The 20,661-nt window shown below is 43.6% G+C and overlaps 1 protein-coding gene across 1 annotated transcript in view; it reads right to left on the bottom strand.

Moving 5' to 3' along the window:
• The window catches only part of LOC104035598 (uncharacterized), a 35,667-nt gene that overhangs the window by 11,365 nt on the left and 3,641 nt on the right, over window positions 1-20,661 (bottom strand). Inside the window, exons 2-8 of the mRNA XM_075714604.1 lie at window positions 18,617-18,776; window positions 16,817-16,950; window positions 15,599-15,831; window positions 8,215-8,451; window positions 6,707-6,784; window positions 5,212-5,428; window positions 416-624 (exon numbers count right to left, since the gene is read on the bottom strand). Of these exons, the coding sequence (XP_075570719.1) occupies window positions 416-624; window positions 5,212-5,428; window positions 6,707-6,784; window positions 8,215-8,451; window positions 15,599-15,831; window positions 16,817-16,950; window positions 18,617-18,776 (1,268 nt within the window). The remainder of the gene's footprint in view (window positions 1-415; window positions 625-5,211; window positions 5,429-6,706; window positions 6,785-8,214; window positions 8,452-15,598; window positions 15,832-16,816; window positions 16,951-18,616; window positions 18,777-20,661) is intronic.

The raw sequence follows: 20,661 nt of genomic DNA, 5'->3' as shown, positions 1-20,661 counted from the left end.
TTTTTTAAGCACTTGATATAAAAACTTGGTATAAAAATGGCTGATGCAGGAAAAATCCCATTGCCATTTCAGACCCTCTTCACTCTTGGCAATATTTTTCAAAATAATCACTCGTGTTGGGGAAAGGCCCCCCCAAAGCTTTCTGGTTTTCAGGAAGCATCAAATAACCACCCTCCAAAAAACTGGGCCATTCTTAAATGCCTGGGCTTGGGCAGCGGGTAAGTATTGGCTGCTTTTGAAAGTATTGACCAAAATCTGTAACTGATATAAAGCAAATCTCTCCTTAACTCCACCAAAACAGGACCAAGTTTATTGTGATAATTAGTAATAAAGTGTTATTAAATCTTGGTAAAGTAAATGCTCAAAAAATTATTACCCATTTGCAAAACAAACCAGTACAGCGTTTCACACTTACTTGGCAGCACAAAAATAATCCTCGTAAATTAACATTAAAAGTTTTGTCCCATTCTTCTAGGGAAGTATCTTCACTTGCAGAGTTCATATTGATTCCTGCATTGTTGCATGCAATGTGAATCGTGCCCCAGTGAGCTACAATTGTATCCACAAACCTTTGCACATCCTCGGGTTTGCTCATATCTGCTGCGAGGGCAACGCTTTTAATCCCTGCGTTAAAATAAGAGTGATGAAGTCAGTGCAAGAATTCAAAGAGAAAGAAAAAGAAATCTATTTTATGATTATTTATTAATTCTCTCATATATATGTGTTATATATACGCCATCTTGATTGACTGCTCCACAACTTGTAGCAAAACGTGTTTGTTATCGTAATACCGCTATCAAAGTTGCTAACTGGGGCGAGGTTTGCTTGTTGGAGGCAAACATAAACCCGAGGTACGAGAGAGGAGTTTGCCACTCCAGCGGGACGAAGCTTTGAACACTGCACCATCTTCTGTCCAAACCCTCAACTGCAGCTTCCCCACCCGTGAGCGGTTCCACAGCGAGCATCACCCGTGGGTGGATGGCAACAGCTCAGGGACGAGATAAAGCAAAGGACTCTTCCATTTGCTCAAACGCAGATGGTTTTTCTGCCCGCTCCCCCCAAGATGCTGCAGAAAGCAAACCAATTTGTCCAAAAAGTGCTTTCTGGATGAACTACAGCGTCCAGACAGCTGGGAGCCTCAGACAAAACCAAACCAGTTTTAGGTGGAAGGTAACTGGGAATACCTGCAGGTTCCCAAGTATGGTAGTCATGGTGCCTGGCCTTATTTATTGCAAATCACACTACCAGAATAACACAAACATTCAGAAGTTAAGAGATTTACTGGATTCGAAACATGCAAAAGCTGTACTTTTTTTCCTAGAAACATCCAGACATTGACTTTTACACCAGTGCTGATCCATAAATAGCCTCATTTACTACCAAAATCAGTTTTAAGTACCCTTGTTATTAAACAAAATAAGCAGCCTACTGAGGCACCTGATGCCAATGGGATTACACCCATCCTGAAAGTCAAACAAGGCTACCCAGTAAGGGCTGTGGGGAAAGGGATTTTAACTCACAAGGAGGGGGGCAGCCACTGGGGTTGGACCATAGATCAGCAGTCTGCAAGCAAACAGTGCGCAGGTAGGAAGTTACAGCTGATAAAGCAAGATTCTTTTTCCTTCTATTTAAATGGAAAATTTATTGCACATTGGTCCCTCTTTTAGATCATTCCAATAAAAATTTAAAAGAAGCCTAAAACCAATCCTAGGAGAACAGGAGAAGACTCTCCCAAAATGAAGCTTTGAGATGGAGACTTCCATGAAAACAAGGCAAAACAATAACTGCCCAGTGATGTTTGAACAAAATGACAGGAAAGCAGCTTTTGAATGGAAAAACTCCTCTTGATCTCCAATGCCTCCAAGACCCTGCCAGAGCGTGCACCCCAAGGTGATGCTGGTCTGGGGTGCTCCCCATGTTGGCCCATGGGACCTAATGTCCCCTCTGGCCTTCAGCTATGCCACGGTCCCCTTGCTTTCCACAACAGAGGAAAGGGCAGATCCATAATACAACCACCTACAAAAATGAATGCATGTTTTGCCACAAAACAAGACCTTTTATTTTATCACAGGTTTTATGCTAAAGGTGCTGAAAGAATAAGAATAGCCAGACAGCCCCTGTTGCTCCTCCTAATTGTTACCAAGACATGTAACGTACAGGGAGCTGCTGCAATCCTTCTTATTCAATTTACAGACAAAATGGGTGCAAGCGTGTTACTAATGGTAACAGAATGAGGCTCTTCACCTGCCCTCCAACTCTCACCCCATTTACAGCTTCATCTTATACAATAGTTCATAAAAACAAGACAAAAGGTGCCATGCGTCAGTGTCTAGTGAAGAAGCAGTGAAGGCACGCTCACTTCAAACCAGAGTCCCACACTTGACCTTAATCAATTCAGATGATATCCCTGCATTCTGAGAGAGGGGGAAAAAAAACACTTTCTGTCTCTCCACTGTCCCCCCCAAACCATCTGTTAAAAATAAATAAAAAATTAAAATCAACTATGGAAAAATAGCTTAAAATCTGTAGTCCTAACCAAAGATAAGAAACCCAAGACATGACTGCGCTGCTATATGCATCTCTACAGTCCTCAGTTTAGTTTTGTGATGCTCGTGGAGGCAGTTTTGTGACGAGAGGGGCAGGAGAGGAGCCCAGTGGCTCTCTGCTGGAGAGGCATTGATGTGCCAAATTTGCCCAAGGTGCCCTTCTGCAGGGGGCATTTACATGCCCCCCCCGCCACAGGGCTTCATCTCTGGTGTCTCTGTATAAATGGAAGTAATACATTGCATAAAGACAAGAAGATCAGAAGTGACATCGTGGAGAAGGCATTTGCATAGTTTGCAGTGAAAATGCACATTTTAAAAATCCCATCAGACTAATTCTTCCCTTAAGGTACAGTCAGTGATTCCCCCTGAAGACAGAGGGGTATGTAGTGGAAGGTAACCCTTAGGATTTTTTGGTTGCGTTTCATCATTTTTGGTTCTTCTGTCAGGATCCATTAGCAACTGTTGAATAAGGTATTCACGCAGGATCTAAAAACAAAGACCCCTGTAGCCAAGGGAGATATACCCGAGCTGCCTAACAAAGCTAAAACTGAGATCACAGAGGTTCTGATGTTTAAAACTCATCATGAAATGATGGCACCATCCCAAAAGACAGTAAAGGATTCCTTGGTATAAGAGGTAAAGTGGGTTTAAGAAAGCTAAGCAAAATGTTTTGAAGAAGTATCTGTATGGGAATGACTTGTGGCACTGCGTTTCCAACTTTGAGTTGAGATCCACAACCAAAAAGGGGTGGGGGGGGGATCACAGCTCCTTTGTGCAGGAAAAATATATATTAATACTGTGATTGCTTCAATTTACTCGTGAATATTTTGAGAGTAAAGCTAGCTGAACCTTTTTGTCAAAATTTATTTCCAACAGAGTATGTTACTTCTTTGAAGCCAAAATGTTTCATGGAAACATATTGATTTCAACAAAAGTTTTCAAGGGAAAGCTTCTGAGGTCCAGGCTAGACTCTCTAGTTACCTCTGGAGAGAAAGAGATTGAAAGCCTGACCTTTTCAGATCCTTTCTAAAAATGGGCATTTGGATATAATTCCCTTTCACAGAAGCATTACAAAGTTTGGGTTTTGTTCCAACAAGGAATGACAATAAATTTGAAACCTCAAAAACCGTCGTGAGATGGAATAGATGTGTCCTGACCAGCTGCACTGATCAAGTTGATAGAGAATATGTGACCTCAAAGGATGAAGGTGTGTAAAGACTGAGAAGTGAGATTTTCTTTACTTTAGAAGTGCAATAATATTTGCTATGCCTCATGACCTCTCCGACTGCATTTTTTAACACTCGCCCCACCTCCTCTGGGCTTGCAGCCCACCGGTGAAGGAGCAGAGATGTAGGGCAGCCATTGAAGGATGGATGATCAAACTCCTACTGAAAATGCCCTGGAGAAAAGTTAAGTTAGTTTTCAAATAGGCTGTTGGCATCCAAAGTCTCATGGCTCTATCAAGTAGCCCATTTCTATCTCAATAGCTCTACTTGATATGCAGGATCTCACTGTGAAAAAATGTCCAAAAGGCAAGTTAACTTGTAGGGCACAGCTACTTTGTGCCAAGACCATATGGCTTCAGTGCATAAGAAAATGAAAAGCTTCAGGGAAGGAGGGACTGGATGACTCAAGAATTTGTAATAGGAGCTGGACACTTTATATTCTAGGTCATTGGGATCAGACCAGCAATCAAAGCTTTAACCAGTACACTGATACTCAGTGTAAACCGTCTCCTGCTTACCAGAGCTGGGATCATACAAACTGGGACTTTTTAAGATGTTCTCTGTGGAAGCTCAAAATGGTATCAAAACCAGAACTGAACCATTTCTCGCCCCTTCCTCAGGAAGTTGATTGAGACTGGGTGAGAGAAATACATCTGCAGGGGTTGGTTTTGCTGGAGAATATGGTTTCCAATGGCCCAGTCCCTTTCTGAAGTCAGAGTAGAAACAAATACTGCTGACTTTATCCAAACAGGAATGTGAACATTTCCTGAGTAAAGCTCCACCTTCAGAGGCAATGAAGTACTGAACTTCGAAGAAGGCTTGGTTGTAATCTCACAAAAGGAATTATAAAATGAGTAACACTTCCTTTCTTTTCTCATTAAAATTATATTTCCAGTTTTCTTTTTCCCCTTTACAATTGCAGTTTAGCATGACTCCAGGGGGAAATTCAATTTTATGTTACATTTTCTGTTTTTACTGCTAAAATGGAAGCGGCTTGTAGAGGATTTTACCTCTTATTTGGGATTTTTAGTTATTATGTCTATTAGTATTTTGTTCCTATATCTGATCTTGCATGTTTGAAAGAACTATAGCTGATGGTTTCAAAAATGTCTTTGCTTCAGTTTGAGGGCACAATGAGAGATTTAGGCTGACAATACCTCTACCCTGTTTTGGTGTTTTGGCTCATGGTCCAGACATTAGGTATGGAAGAGGTGCCAGGGGTACATGCTAACGAGTTTGTAGGTCATGTCTGTCATCCACCCTTAGTGAAGCCTGAGGTGCTTTGGCTGCTGCGCGATCTACTCTGAGGAACATCAGGGCTGGATGAAAGAGAATTGCACCACAGAGAAAGGGTCAGGTTTGAACAAGGAAAGCAGCCCATTACAGCACTCATCACCGGGTCATGTAGAGCAGGACCTGCAAGTCAGTCCCACGCTTACCTTTGAGGCTGAGCTCACACACCACCGCTTCTGCCTTTGCAAGGACCAGATCCACAACGGCTACTTTAGCACCGGCTTCCCCCAAAGCGTGAGCGAAGGCTCTTCCAATTCCCTGCCCTCCGCCTGTGACATAGGCCACCTTGCCATCCAAACGCAGCCGGTCAAGGATGCGGCGCCTGCTGTAACCCCAGAAGACGTCATCCCTCACCACTTCTTTCTAAAACAAAAACATATATACATTGCACAATACGGTGCAAAGCTCAGTAAGCGATAGCTATGAAGGGCTCTGCCTGTGAGAATGAGGTGCGAGCACAAACAGGGATCCATGTCTTCTTGGCCCATTATTTAATACAAAAGGTATGACTAATTCAAGCTGAAAAGCACCCCTTACCCCCACAGGTATTAGCCTCAATAGGAGCACTAAGGTGCAAGACAATGGAACAGCAGGGTTGTGGTTTGGCAAGATGCACCGACCACACCCCTTACATGAAAAGTAGGGTATGGTATTTCCTGACCCGACTTCCTATGAGAGATGGGTCAGGTACAATGTCTTAGAAGACGATTGATTAAGTCTTCCAGTTACTTCACCCCCAGGGTCCAGTCCTGCCCTCAGGCTCAGCTGGCTCCAGGAAGGCACGGAGGCTAAGAACAAGTTTCCAAAGGCAGGATTTGGCTCAAGTAGAGTGCAATCAAAATATCTTCACGAGGCTGGTGCGCAAATAAAGATACCAGCCAACAACTTAAACCAAGCTGTCAACTGATCGGCTGCCATACATCATTTCCCCCTGACTGGAATCAAAATGGAAAATACAAGATGTTTAAAATATTGGGTTTGAAATGCCAGGAATTGCCAGTGGGTGTAGCTTTGGGAGCGCTCAGAAACTGCAAAACAATCAAGATGTTTAGGTCTGGATTTACTGAGTTAGGCCGTTATGATTCCAGATGGGAATTTCATTACAACTGGATGATGCCCACTACAACTGTAAAATGGAGAAAGATAAAAGCACCGTCTTTTTCACAGGACAAGCAAAATCTAAGGCCATGAAAATATTAAGCTCAGACACCATAGGAGGGCATCACGTGCTGCCTTTGGGCAAAAAAAGAGCTACTTCAGAAATATTGTATCAGTTCATCACAGCTGGACCCCAGCTCCATGTGCCCACACTCCCCTGCACGGGAAGGACCAGAGAGCACTGGGCACAGAAACCCAGTGAGCAGGATGCCAGCTGCTCCGGGGATTTATCACAGCACCAGCGTGGCTGATCCAAAAGACTTTGCAAGGAATCTGCATTTAATAGCTTTAGTGTAGCCCTGGACTAGTGAGGCTAATATATGCCAAGCCCTAAGCTGCTAAGTCCATGCTGCACGGCACCATGGCATGACAGAACGTGAACGTGAATTTGGGCTCTTGCCACCAAACTCGGTAATTATTTTGTCACTGTCCTCAGCAGAGTCAAAATTTTCCCAGAAGTGCTCACAGAGAGGAAATACACACCTTGGATTCAATCACTGCATCTGGAGGTGCAGGGTTCCTTCGAATGATGCTCAGTCCACTCTGTACAGGTAAAATTATCTGCAAATATAGCACATACACATACAGTTCTCAACTGCTTTGTACCTGGCTTTCTATCACCCAAATTCCACTGATATGAAGGATAGTCCTTCCTTCCCTAGGCCACAGTAGCTTTTCTCCTGCTCCTACTCTTTAGTTGAAATTCCTTCCAGCACAAACATGTCAGGCATTTGTATTTGCTCACACTCCTCTTCCAAACTCACGGCTTCCAAAAATGCCAGGAAAAAATTGCAATTTTGTCTCTCTGTTTTCTAAATCAGTGCCAGTTGCTGAGGTTTTTGGGTTTCCACTGCCTGGCTAATGCTGTCATGAGGGTATTGCAGTCTTATTCTTGGAGCTCAGCAAACCATAATAGCAACACTTTGGTGTTCTTCAGCATTTGCTAGAAGATCTGTCCTGCACCCATAGATGAATGTCAGCGGGGTTTGCCACCTACCTTCTCTGATACCATTACCACACTTCAGTGAAAGCTGCACTCAGTGTTGGAGATACAACACCAATATCAGTCTGTTAGAACATTAGATATGGAAACAACATGCTGTTTACATCCACTGAATGGCTAACAGTACGATTCAGGGCATGGAAAATTGTCATTAATTTTTCCTCTTCTACAAAGAAAAGCTTTTGCTACTGGTATGTTGATGATAGAATAAACACAGAATGACAGGAGGCACCTCCAGAGGCTGTCGGACCTGCAGATACACAACGACCTTGAGTCTACGAGGCACATACAAAAACCTCCTGGGCAGGAGCTACAGCAGGGGGAGCGTGGAGGGGGCACCTGGGATGGAGGTAGCAGACCTCACCTGTCCCACAATGGGACCAGCCTCACAGCACAGAAGGGCAGGGGAGGTGAGGCAGGGATCCAGCCATCCGCCATGGGTCCCCTCAGCCACAGCAGCCCCTCTGCCACCCCGGTACATCCGTGGCATGCAAGTAAGCTTTACAGACTGGTGGCTACTGCCCTGGGGTAGCATCACTCATGCCTGCTTTTAAAGCCCCAGAGGATATTTGTTTAATTTTACCTCTAAAACCATAGCATATTATTTATGCACCCTATTCTTTTTTTTTTTCTCCTGCTGGAGTAGGACTTCGTTGACTCCTGTGTGCTGGTGATGCCCTACAGCCTCCAGAGCCTTTAAAAGCGGAGCGGTGGTTCCTTGGTTGCACTGTAGAGCTGATTATTCGTTCTTAAGTGCTCCACTTTTATCTTGCCTTTAACACTGTATATGATGTAGACAGAGAGTACGGACCATTTCTGAATATAGAAGCTCATACATAGAGCTCAAGTGAGGTGAATTATAATAAAATTTGAGTTCATTTTAGGTCTCCTGGATAATGGTACCAACAAAAGAAACATTTGAAAGAGTACTTTGCAAAATCCATAAATACAGTACCACAGGCACCTTAACCAATTGCATTGCACTAACCTGCTCAACACGAGGATCTGAATTAATCACTGTATTTAATTTTCTGACAGCTAGTACATTTTTATCAGATATGTTCTCCAGGTAGACTTGTCCTTTCATGAGTGTATTCTCTACACAGATCACTCCATCCATTCTCAGCAAGTGGTTATCCATGACAAAGCTGTAGTAGTTAACAGCATTTCTTTGATCAGCATCAATAAAGACTATATCAAAGTGCTCATCCTCAGCATGTAATGCCTGGAAAAAAATTATGTTGGAGAAAACACTAATTATTTACCAGAAAATTTAAAGTTTTTCCATTAAAATGTCCTTTTTATAAAACCCAAACTAGAAGGAACTCTGTTCTTTTAAGGTAACATTGCTAGAATTACTTCTGGAGATCTTGGGAGTTTTCCATGCTTTGCAAATATTTCTTCAGCAATGCTGGTGCCCAAAACTCTGAACCTCTCAAAGAAAATCAGGATATAAAAGAGCTCATCCCAGCTTGTGGTGTTGAGAGTCACAGCAGAAACATCTGCGCATCTAGAGTCAAAGCAAATTGATCCAGCAGGGTAAGGGAGAGGACTGGCATCAAAACACTGCGGCTGAGGTGCTGCAATAAGTTATCTCTTCTCAAAAGAGTAACTATCAACAAATTGAAGAGTGGTGGTGATTATATCAGTCTTTGGGAAAAAGAGGCGTAAGGCTGATCCTGGGAATTGCAAACTAGTGAGTCCCACTTCAGTAGCAGGAAAATGGTTGAAATCCCAATTAATAATAGAATTATAAAGTGCATAAAAGAACAGGTCATGATAGAGATAAAGCAGCACAGCTCCTGTAAAGGAAAATGATGTTTCTTTAATCTAAAAAAATGCTTTGGATGGCTCAGCAACAGAGAGGATAAAAGAGAACTGGCTGCTATCATCTAATTGGATTTTCAGAAATGTGGCACACCTTCCCTCCAAGCAGGCTGCTGATGATAATGTATAAAAGTGTTGATGGATGACCAGATGGGAGCCTTTACAGCCTTCTCCTGTGGCAGTTAATGCACTCGCTGCCCAAGAGGCTGCTATGGAATATTTCAGATTCCATCTGGGACTATTTAACTGCATCTGTGTGCGCTGCAATGAAACAATGGCTCATCCACCTATCTCGGCAAGCAGAAATGCTTTCAAGTCTTGGCATTTCGAGTGAAAAGAGAAACAATTATGTTTTCCAGAACTCACTGTTTCTACCACAACTTTTAACAGTACTTCTTGCGTCCAGATTTCCCTTTTGTGTTTGGAGACATTGTGCACAATGAATGATGAGCAATCCCCTGAGAGGTACGGAAGAAAGCACCAATAACAAATGGCAACAGAATGTGAAAAACTAATTTGTTTTCGGGAGTGAGGTTGATGACTCCCAAACAGAGATTTCAGGAGCCTTTCTGAAGCAGGGAGCGCATCATTCAAACAAGGAAATAGCGGGAAGTGGATCATTCAGGCTCTGAATTACTCTATTGTGCAAACTGGTGTCATCGTGAGCTTGTTAGTGGTTAAGAAATTAAGCCTGCCTGAGAGCCTGGATAGTCACACTTAACTGCAGATGCTTGATAGCACAGAAGTTCTGCCAAAAGCATTCATGAGTCCACATTTAGGACACCTTTTGATACTACAGTATAATGAAAGAAGACCTTAAGGCCAAATATATACTGGTTTATAATAGATGTAGCGGAAACTGGGACATCTGGTTTCCTGGGATTCACCTTTTCATTTCATGACCAGCAAGAAAATTTTTCCCTGGTTACCTCTTGAGCTGTGTTGGGGGAAAGCAGCAGGAACATTTTTGCTACTGTGGAAGAGCATCTTATGTCACGTTGCAACTTAGTCAGTCTGTCCAATGTAGATACTTCAGGAAGGGTCAGAAGATGAAAGCTGGGAGGAGGAGTCCATCGGGAAGAGAGATTAGAGGTCTCATTCCCTGGAGAGAAGAGCCAAAGCCAAATTCAAGTAATTATCATGACTTATCACTACTTTCTGTCTTGTAACCTTCCCGGGTGGAGGAGGTGGGGGGCAGACATTCAGAAGCAGATGTGGCCATCTCTGAACATATGTTACTACTGCTCCGTGGTATGGCTCCCTAATGAAAAAGAATCTCACTTTTATGAATTGACTTCATTAAGTCCATATGGAGTTGTGTAGCTCTTTGGATATTAGCTGGACTTCTCATTTCAGCCCTCTTTCTGTACTGTCTACCTGCTGACAGCTTACGTCCTTCTTATCTATCTTCTGGTACAGATCTACCACCTTTTAACTTCACAGCTTTCATCCTAGGAGGGTGCCTGTGTTGTCTGTGTATCCAGCACATGTCTGTTTTGTCCTTGCACCGCCTGGGCGTGCAAGGCCGCTGTTTGGAAGGCATTTCTCTTCTGCCAGTTCTTCAAGTCCTAAATGGCCAGCGATGAAGGTCATTTGGGCACCATTCATTTTTCTAGATACCTAGTACTAGACACCTGTATGGAAATGCCTGAATCACTGCCTTGGAGTTTATACTGCGACCCTGCCATCATTTGAGCTTCTTGGTTCCACAGCTTCAAGACTGCTGTTGGGTTTTCCAGGTTTAGTTGGAAACAGCTCCAGGCCTATAAGGGGAATCCATGAAATTCCTTGAACCAGCTTTGCCTCTGGAGCAGCCTCTACATAGAAAGATAACAGCCACAGGAATGGGAAAGTGCTCCATTTCCTGGAGCTCCTTGGCTAGCAGAGCCTGGGTCACCTGGACAGGCAGTCACCGTGGCCAGGGTACCAGACTGAAGAGGGTTTCCTCACTGCCAGCACCTGCTGCTGAACCAAGAGAGCCAAAAGGAAAAAGCTGCCCTACTGGTAGCTGTGACTGTGCAGCTAAGCACTGGAAATATCAGTGCAGTGATGGAGAGAAGAGGAAAGCTTACTGCTGCCCCTCTCAAAATGGATGCAGGGTTTAAGAGGAGGGATTGACTACCCTTCTTCTCCCAGAGCAGACTGGGCCTGGTGCATTGGAGATGCCTTTCTCCTTTGCTAGGAGAGAGGCAGACCCCAAACACCTCCAACTGTGAGGAAAGCTGAGATCCAGAAGGAAATAGTCTGCCTGCAAAATATCCCACTGAAACTAATTTCCTGAATGTTTACAGTGCAATCCCTGCTCCTTGCTACAGAGGCATCATAGACGGTAACAGATGGCAACAAGAAGTGTCTTAATTCAGAGCAAACTTGGCTAAAATTAATGCTTTTGCTTACAGTGAGTCATTAACTTCCTTTGGGATTAAAAAAGAAAAGAAACTTGTAGCACTGCATTGCATAGAGGAGAGGCATCAAAAGCGAGCACGAGAAAGGGGACAGCAGTACTATTGACAAATACGGCAAAAGATCAGGGAGAGGACATCCCAAGTAAAAACATGAATTAATCTTCTGCCAAAGCTGAGAGAAAACCTGATTGGAGTCCTGATCAGAGACAACACTCTCTCATAAGGCACATACAAATTCAATCAGAAAAAAATGACTGTCCAGTTCCTTTGATATGGATCATACAGTCAGCATATTTGTAATAAAGATGTACTCAAAACTTATTACCTTCCCTATGCCTTGTTCTTGACCTAAATGTAATAGCAATCCATCCTTAGGGTACATAGAATACATGAAAAAGTACAGCTTCCTTTTAAAACACCATTAGAATATTTTACTGTATGTGGACATACACTCTTGTTACTCCTAAATGCTATTCTATTGAGTACAGTTTATATTCACCGGCAAAGCTAAATCTCTAGGGAAGCTAGAGAGGGAATGCAATTTCTAGTAATAACAGCTCACAACAGTGAATACTATCCACTTATCCCCACAATTTCCAGCTATTTTGGACTCCTTTCTGAATTAACCTTTCATATCAAAAGGAGCAATTCTGCACACTAGAGACTCCGACACAATTTCATGCATAATTTATTCACTCAGTTCAACATTAAACGCAGAGTCCTTGACTTTGTCAAGGTGGATTCTGTTGGCAGACTTCACAAGCAGCAAAACAGGAGAAATGAGATCTGCAGCTCAACCTCTTCACCTATTCTGTCTGGTAAAAGGAGGGAAAAAAGAAAAAAGAAAACCCTGACATGCTTATACAATGCCCTGCAATCAGCAGAATCTGCTGCAAACACAGTGTTATTTTTTGTGTTGCGTTTTCAATTTTAAAATGGAAGTATCAAAATCATGGATGGGAATAATTTCCTGGTAGTTTGCATTACCTCCAGACTCAATCCTACATCCTTTGTTCAACCAAAAGTCCACGGGGAATTAAAGGAAGCTCTTTGTGCAGGATCAGGCCTCCTGCTCACAGCTGATGCATGGCAAGGCATGTTATTCGGGCACAGCACGACAGAGTTTAGGCTTAAGGAGCTTCTTGGGAAAGGTTTTTAAATGCTGGCCCAGCGCATGTTGAAAAGGTAGCTAATTCCCACTGAAAGCACCTGTATCAAAGACTGAACTCAAGGCAAGGCTTCCCCTCAGTCCGCATTTCAAAATATTATGTAAAAATTACTGGGGTCATTGGTCACAGAGGCTTGTGCCATGGTGTATGTGAGCTGTATGCTGTGGTGGGGACCTAACCTAGCCTGGCAGCCTGTCCTTCACACATGGGAAAGGTGGATTTTTTTTCCATCATGCCCTCAGGTACCAAATGAACCCCACTGTGTACCTGAGCTCTGCAGCTCCTGTCTGGTATTTAGCATCCTTTGACAGCTCAAAATCCCAGATGTTTTGCAGCTGGCTTTGATCTGGGACAAGAGACAGGGAACCTGGCCATCCCCACCAACGCTGTGCATTAATGCAAAGGAGCAGTAAGAGGCTTCGGAAACCCTGGTCAGGGTGCCACTACGGACTGATTTGCTGCCTTTGCACTGCTCTCCGCTCGCTCACAGCCCTGATGAGCCGCAGTTGTAGGTGGAATAGCCAGAGCCATGTGGGTCCCACAAAGGGCCTGCTGTCTGAGGTGGATGGCCACAGATGTGTCACATCCTTGTGGGAACTGCTGCAACATCTGGCAGCTTTCCTTCTAAAGGGCATTGATGGCAGGTGTGGATGCAGCACTGGCCACATCCTGCAGCAATTCAATGGTACCCTCTGTCCGAGGCTAGGATGTAACTCTTGGGTGGACTAGTTTGACATCAGAAGTGAGAGTACGTCATATAGCTTCTGGCAGTTTGGACTTTCTGAATCATAGCTTCATGCAGCAGAAAAGGACTTCCCTGCCAGGTAGTGTTATTTATACATCATATGACATTTTTGTGCTTCGAAAAAGCCAGTGCAGCAAGGCAAATCCTCTGCTCCCGGGAGCTTGCACTGCTGCAAAAATTTGAGGAGCAACAGATAAGCAGAAATCCTGCCTTGTTGCACCAGCTTGGAAGCAAAATTCAGTCATAGTCACCACAGCAAGAAAACTGCAGCAGATGCCTCCAAAGAGCAAATGGTGAGTGACCATCTCTGCCCTCTAATTTCTCTAGAGGGACAAGGATGAAACCTAGGGCTGCAGACACCATAGACAACAAAGACAATCCTTGCCAGAGCTTGTTCCAGCTCTCCTGAATCTCACCACGCTTTTCAACAACTGTTAGCCAGCTCTGCTCTAGACCAGCCTCCTTGCAGACGATGAGGGACAGAAACACTGTTGTTCTCCACCTCCTCCACGAAGCTGAGCTGTGAGAACTCGGCTGTGCCATCCCCAGCCCATCTCCTCCCTGTGACTGCCTCGTCCTCCTGCCTTTCAGCATGGCCACGTGGCAGTGGAGGAAGCCTTCTTGGTCTCCAAACTAAACTGGTCTTCTCTAGGAGGGAAAAGGCAGCACTCTGTTCACAGCCTGAGCCTCTTCCATGCATCTGGGGCTGTTCCCACACGGCTGCCCCACTCCAGTCGGGCAAACCTCAATGAGCCCAAAATGTAAAGGCACCAGAGAAGCCACCAAATGTGTTGCTTCATCATTTACAGCCATTGCGGATTAAGACCTGTAGGACAATCCTGATTGTCCTGATACCAATGACAAAATATCTGCCAGGTTGAGCAACAAAAGTTCAGAGCATGGTACAGAAATCCTGCATAGAGAGGTGTCCCCAGTGCTGGGATCTCTCCTGCCAAACACGAGCACGTCTGCTCCCATCAGCTCCAAGAGCTATTTGATGCCCTGAGTACCTGCAGAACTGAGGTCAGGACGTGCCTTCACATTGCAATCGGAGGATATAAATTCAATTGCAACATTCTGTTTTAAGGATTTAATTTTCATGTCTTTGCTCCCTTCTTTAATCTCAACACAGCATGTACTCTGCCTGCCTCTAGATATTTTAATTCAGTCACAGTAAGTCAGTTGCACAGAATGGGCACTAGAGAGCAACAGCAATTCAATTAATTTCACACTCACTGCAGGGAGCTGGGATTTTAAATGCTGCACATTGCAGGTGATCTGTAACGTTTCGTTTATTCACATACTTGGCAAAGCTCCTTGTTTCTTTCTTATCAGACTTGGAGGTCATGAAAGCCAGAGGTCAGAAAGCTCCCAGCCATTTCATTTTAGAAACAAATATGGTACCTGTTAATGCAAATAAAGTTACAATCAAGCTCACACTGACACATCCAGATTGAAAAAGGAATCAGATCAAATTGGTTTGCATTAATAATAGGAAGGCTGTAAACTTAATGAACTTGGCATGGGCATCACCTGCTGGCATGCTGGACCCGCAGCAACGTCCTGGAGATCCATAAACTAGAATTAAACGTGAGACTCTTCTAGCTGCTGGCAATCATAAGCTTTTCTCTTTCTTGGGACAAAGTCACTAGTCAGAACGAAACAAATACAGCTAATGCATTTGCTTGTCTGAAGCTTATCACGTTGCTCTGGAAGTGAGAAACTTGGGGTCTAACTGCCTGCAATGTTTTCAGTGGGAGAAAATAGTGAGAGGTTGTGGTTGAATTAGAAACTTCCTCAGGACTTTCCCAATTCTTGTGAACATTGGGAGCAAGCTGTCCTTCTCAAGAGCTGGCTCAGCAGGGCACAGACACACTCTTCCAGCTTGTTATATTTGGAATTAGAGACCCTGAAACAAAGCCCACCCATGTCAAGTAAAACTCTGCTGTTGAAGCCTATCGACCTACATTTAGAGCTTGTGATTCCTCTGACCAAAAGCTGCACTATTCTAGTTAAACGGGGAAAAAACCTATCTTGTGTGACAGAGCTGTCCCATCATACATTGTCATGAATAAGAAATGACTTCAGTGCAAGAGTGTGTTCACATATTTGCAAGCAAACTAGGGTCGCCATCCAGCATTTTGTGGGCAGGAAATAGGACCTGCCCAAAACTCTTCACTCTGCTCTGCACAAGAGCTCCCAAACTCCCCTTCCAACTGACTTTACCTCCAAAGTGTCTGCCATTGGTCCCACTCGCATGCTTATCTTTTTACCATCTGAAGAATAATCAAATGCTTCTTGGCTGTTCACTCCGAGATACGGCGCTTCTGCACATGCAAAGATTTTGCCATCATCTGGCAATTCTTCTGCGATAGCAAGGATACTGTAACCTTTAAGCTTGCCAATTAATAAAATCTTCCTGGCTCTGGTCATATGAACAAACATCCTAAAAATTTGGCCTGTTGAAAGACAAGAATGAAAATTTAAAAATAAAACTATACAAAAGACTGCAGCCTGTTCACAATGAAAATTAGATGTACCTTTTAAGTGATCATTAAAAAAAAAATCTAATCTTAAAAAACACTTTCAAATAAGGGTTTAACAACAGAATCTGACAAAATTTCATCTAAAATGCAGCTAAAAGACAACAGAATAAAGGGACTAGTTTTAAATGTAGAACCTTTATCATCAATGCTGCTATTGTTCAAGTGCTTGTTAAATAGTGCTTGAAATATTGCATATTTTAACATTCCCCCCATATGAAAATGGCTTTAAGATGTCTCCATATTCTTTCTGGAACCCGGTTGAAAAAAAAAAAAATCACTATATTACCTTGCATTTGCTCTTAGAGTCATTATCCCTAGACAGCACCATCATTTAAGAAATTTATCATCACTGGTGTCCTTCGAACAATGTATTAGTGTAATACATTATAAGAGTACTTCACTGTGATGATATATTACTCAAAAGATGGGAACATCTGGGAAGAATGAATCTGGGAATAGATTTAGTGTAATAGGCTTTATATGGAGATACAAGCCTGGGTATTGCTACTTAAAAAGGTACAGTGCTTGGCCACAGGCCACCTCCACTGCAAAAGCACATAAACCCCTATCAGACACCACCAAACCCAAACCAACACAATTTTTCCCTTCCTTCCCCTTCCAGTGAAGACGGTGATCTCTTTGCTGCTCACTGAGGGACGGGGCTGGCACTGTGAATTAAAGCACTCACAAGCGTGTGCGTGGGCACACGTGTGTGGGCACAAGGGCACGGGAGGCAGGGGACAGGGAAAAATTAATGCAAAAAAGAAGATCGAAGCCCACAGGAAGTTCTTATCTCTCTTTTTAAGCAATTTTCCGCATTTTCCGAGCATTTTCATGTCATTCATTCTTTCCCCACTCAAGACGGAGTAGAGGATGATGATTCAGTGATAACCTTTACACCAATCTGGTGCAATTTTATCCTCTTGGTTGACCAACTTGCCGTTCAAAGAGCCAGAGGCGTGTTCTTCCTGCAGCCTAACTCTGGCTTCAGTTCCTCCAGCGTCCCCTGGGCCATGGTCAGGTGAAGTTTTCCTGGAAAAAGAAAGAAATTTCAACGTTATGGTAACAACCAAAACCTGAATATCCTGCATAAAAAACAACAACCAAGAGGGAACTCCTGGAAAAGGTCCATCTGTGCATGAGCATGAAAAATTAGCCCAGAAGCATTACAAATATCCCTAAATTACAGTTCTAAGAGGACCTGTCTTGGTAATAGGCCTGTCTTGGTGCTGGCAGCCTCTCTAGTCACAAGGGCTTGGAAAGAAGGGGTTGTGAGACCGAAGGCAAGCACTCCCCAGTGTTCAACCCCAAATCTTTCCCATTTCCAGTTGGTCCCAGACAGGTGTCTATCTATCTGCTGGTGTGGAGTAAATGGCTCCAGCTGGCCAGGTTTTGTTCAGCTCTAGGGTTTGGGGTTTTTTTGTCCAGCCAAAGAACGGTTTCATTGCAGAATAGGGGAAAAGATGCAAAATCTACAATTTTTTGCAAGACAGGAAAGAATGGTTTTCCTCACAAACTGCTGAGAAAAGCAGGGTATCTCCAGATGCTATTTCACAGAAGCCAGGCCTGTGACAATGTCTCTGGATGAAGTGAGATGCTACCTATTACAGAGTGAAGGGAATAGACGATTAGAAGAAGTCCATAGCCTCCAGACAGATTAGATTACCCTATCTGAAGAAAGTAACCACCAGAAATAGCTGGTGATACTTCTGCGGGCCAGAATTTAGAGCCATTTCAGCTCTTTTCTTTTCCCTAGGTCCGCCCCCCCCCCCCACTCCTCAGAAAAATGAGAAAGAATTCATAACCCGTGTCAGCCACACTCAGATAATCCAAGACTTAAAGAGTAGAACATTTCATATAACCTCTTTTCTGCCCCTCACAAATGCTTTAACAACTTTAATAAGATAATGTATAGCTATTATCGTACAGCAAGCGTAAGTCAAACAACTATCAGCTATTATTTCAGCAACAGAACGAACACTCAGCGTTCCCATAATCCACAGCCTGGAACAGTTTACACATTGTCAATTTTAGACAGAACTGGCTTTTTCCACATATCAAAATGTACACTGATAAATGGGAATTGTTTAGCAGACCCCACATGGCTGGGTAATATACTGTAGCTCAAAAAAGAATAATGAGGGTATCAGTTGGACTTCTGAATTAATGATACCTTAAATTAGTTTAATTAATTAGTTTAGTTACTAGAGTAATTTAGTTAGCAGATTAATTAATGTTTGTTGAGCGCTTGGAGATAAAAGCTGCATATAAAGGCTGTTATTATAGGGTGGATGCAGAGGTGCAGGTTTTTTTCATTCTTTGTTTATCCCAGCACCAATTTGAGCCAGGAGTTCATTCTTCGAGCCTTTCAGCAGGCACTGTGTGGAGGCTGGCTTGCTGATTTTTCATCGGATACGGTCCAACACAGACGTTGCCATAGTCAATAGTCGATTGGTAAAATACCTTCCAAAATTTAGAGTTAGGACTTTTTGTTCTCACCTTCTCCCCTCAAGGTCATAGGCACACACAGACGCACACAGGTCTGTGCACACTTTGCTATGTATTTGGGTGCAATTAACTCTCATTCTTCTTCCTTCCACTGTCCCCCACATTTATGGCATATTCTGACCAGAAAATCTAAGAACATATTCATATAATCACAGGAAAAAAGCACAAGGTTATGAAGGAGTATCTGTACCTCTTTAAAGTTGCCATTGCATCCAGGTAAGGGTCTAGTCCAAGAGCAACATCAAGAGCTTTTTGTAAGTAATTCTTGAGCTTTTCAGGAACACAAGAGTCATTGAGGGCTATTTCTTTGGCTTTGAGAAGGTTCTCAGCAATAAGTCCAGCTGGGGTTTCTGAAATGAAAGATAAAAGGAAGAAGAATGATTTTGTAACTGCTCAAATCAGCAGAAGATAAATTTAGCCCCAAAAAAACCCAAATGCTTTTTTTTTTCCATACAAAATACAGATTTTTTGAAGGAATATGAAAACAATCATGGAGGTCTTTTCAGACTGAAAAAATATTATACTTCTAATTCATTTTTGTCTCCTGCTTTCTCCCTTCCCCCCATTGCTGATCCTTTCCTGAGAGGAAAAGGATAAGAATATTCAGAAACATGAATTTTCACTTTTGAAGCTCTGAGATGAACATTGAACACTGAACAACTGCATACAAAACCCACTCCTCTAGGTAACTTTTTCCTTGGAGAAAACAGAGCCCTTCTCAAACAGCTCTTGCAAAACCAGGCAGATCCTCTCAGGCCAGGACACGCAGGCCCTGGGTCTAGCTTTGTAAAAAGGAGGATCTCCACTACCTGCATGTCAATGGGGTGCACAGGTCCCCCCGACATGTGTCTGCACCGTGGAGGCTGCTGTGCACATAATCTGCAGAGCAACCCATGATGCTCACGTCTAAAATACAATTACACCTGTCCTAATGGAGCCGAACTGACAAACACTCAAATAAAAAATTATTGTGCCAAATCCATGATGGCATAAAATCAAAGATACTCTTCAACTAATGATTTTTGAGCAGGTGATGTAGCAATCAACCTGGCAGGAACACAACCTCCTAACCCTTCTTCTGCCTTCAACCTGACAGAACAGATCACGGTGGAGACACACCATCCTGAACCCTCTGTTTCTCAGGTCACAAAAACTATGCTTGAACCCATCAGCACCACATGGCAAATCTCCCATCATCTTTTCACAAGCTAGACCCTGCCAAAAGCTGATTATTCAGGTGGAGAGAGAACCAGTTATGCACAACATAACAACACGTCAGCATTTCAAAGGCTGTGAAAACATTTCTAGGATCAAGATAGCCTGTCCTGGGGGCAAAAGCAATGTTGCCCATGGCACTGTACTTGCCCTGAGACCCCAGAAAACCCACATCACCACGTGGCATCAATGCAATGATGGGCCCTGGCAAGCTATGGCCCTGCAGAGCGAGACATGGTTCAGAGAAACTCCCCCACTCCTCAAGTGTAAGAGCACGTGCTGGGTTATGAAAGCACCGGCAAGACCAGAATTCAGAGACACGGGGCAAGCACGTTGTGAGTATAACTGGGGTGGAGCAGATTGCCCCTGGCAGGATTTTATTCCCTGTGGTAGAAAAGCTGCAGACAACTAAGTGAAGCGGGTGAAAAGAGGACACGTTTCCTCTGGAGGACTTGCCCCGACCAGCCCAGCAGCTGTGGGACAAAGCCCTGTCCATGTGCAACTGCTGTTGCTGCAGGCACCACATCCCCATCCCAGAATGGGTTTCTGGTGGGGTCTTGGGCACCACAGAAGGCATCCAGCCGACCCACAGCCTGCCAGCAGAGTTTTGGTATGAAGCCGCTGAGGACATCAGAGCATCACCTCATATAGCCCACTGTTGAGAAAGACTGTATGAAGGCAAATGCAACAGCGTATTTTAGGAAAAGCTTTTAATCAGAAGGACATTAAAGGATCAGACTGAAAAGTGGAGATACATATGTGCCTCTGACTTCTCTGTTCTCCATTTCTTTCCTATCTACATACCATGCCACCTTGGATATATTCCCCAAACACCGGGTCTTATGGGTGTCCTAACCCAGCTTTGGCGGTGGTCTGGTGTCAGCTTCTAGCCAAGTGGTAGCATGACAGGAGGGTGGGGGTTTTTTTAACGTCTTCTCTATCTGAGCATTTCAAGGGATAAATCTGAGATGGATACACTGAGCAACTACGTATCCTCAGCGCAGGATGTGAGAATAGTCA

Source organism: Pelecanus crispus, chromosome 7 (genome assembly GCF_030463565.1).
Source record: "Pelecanus crispus isolate bPelCri1 chromosome 7, bPelCri1.pri, whole genome shotgun sequence".
In the NCBI taxonomy this organism is placed as follows: domain Eukaryota; kingdom Metazoa; phylum Chordata; class Aves; order Pelecaniformes; family Pelecanidae; genus Pelecanus; species Pelecanus crispus.
The sequence above is the reverse complement of the archived record's forward strand: the minus strand, read 5'-3'. Positions and strand labels throughout refer to the sequence as shown.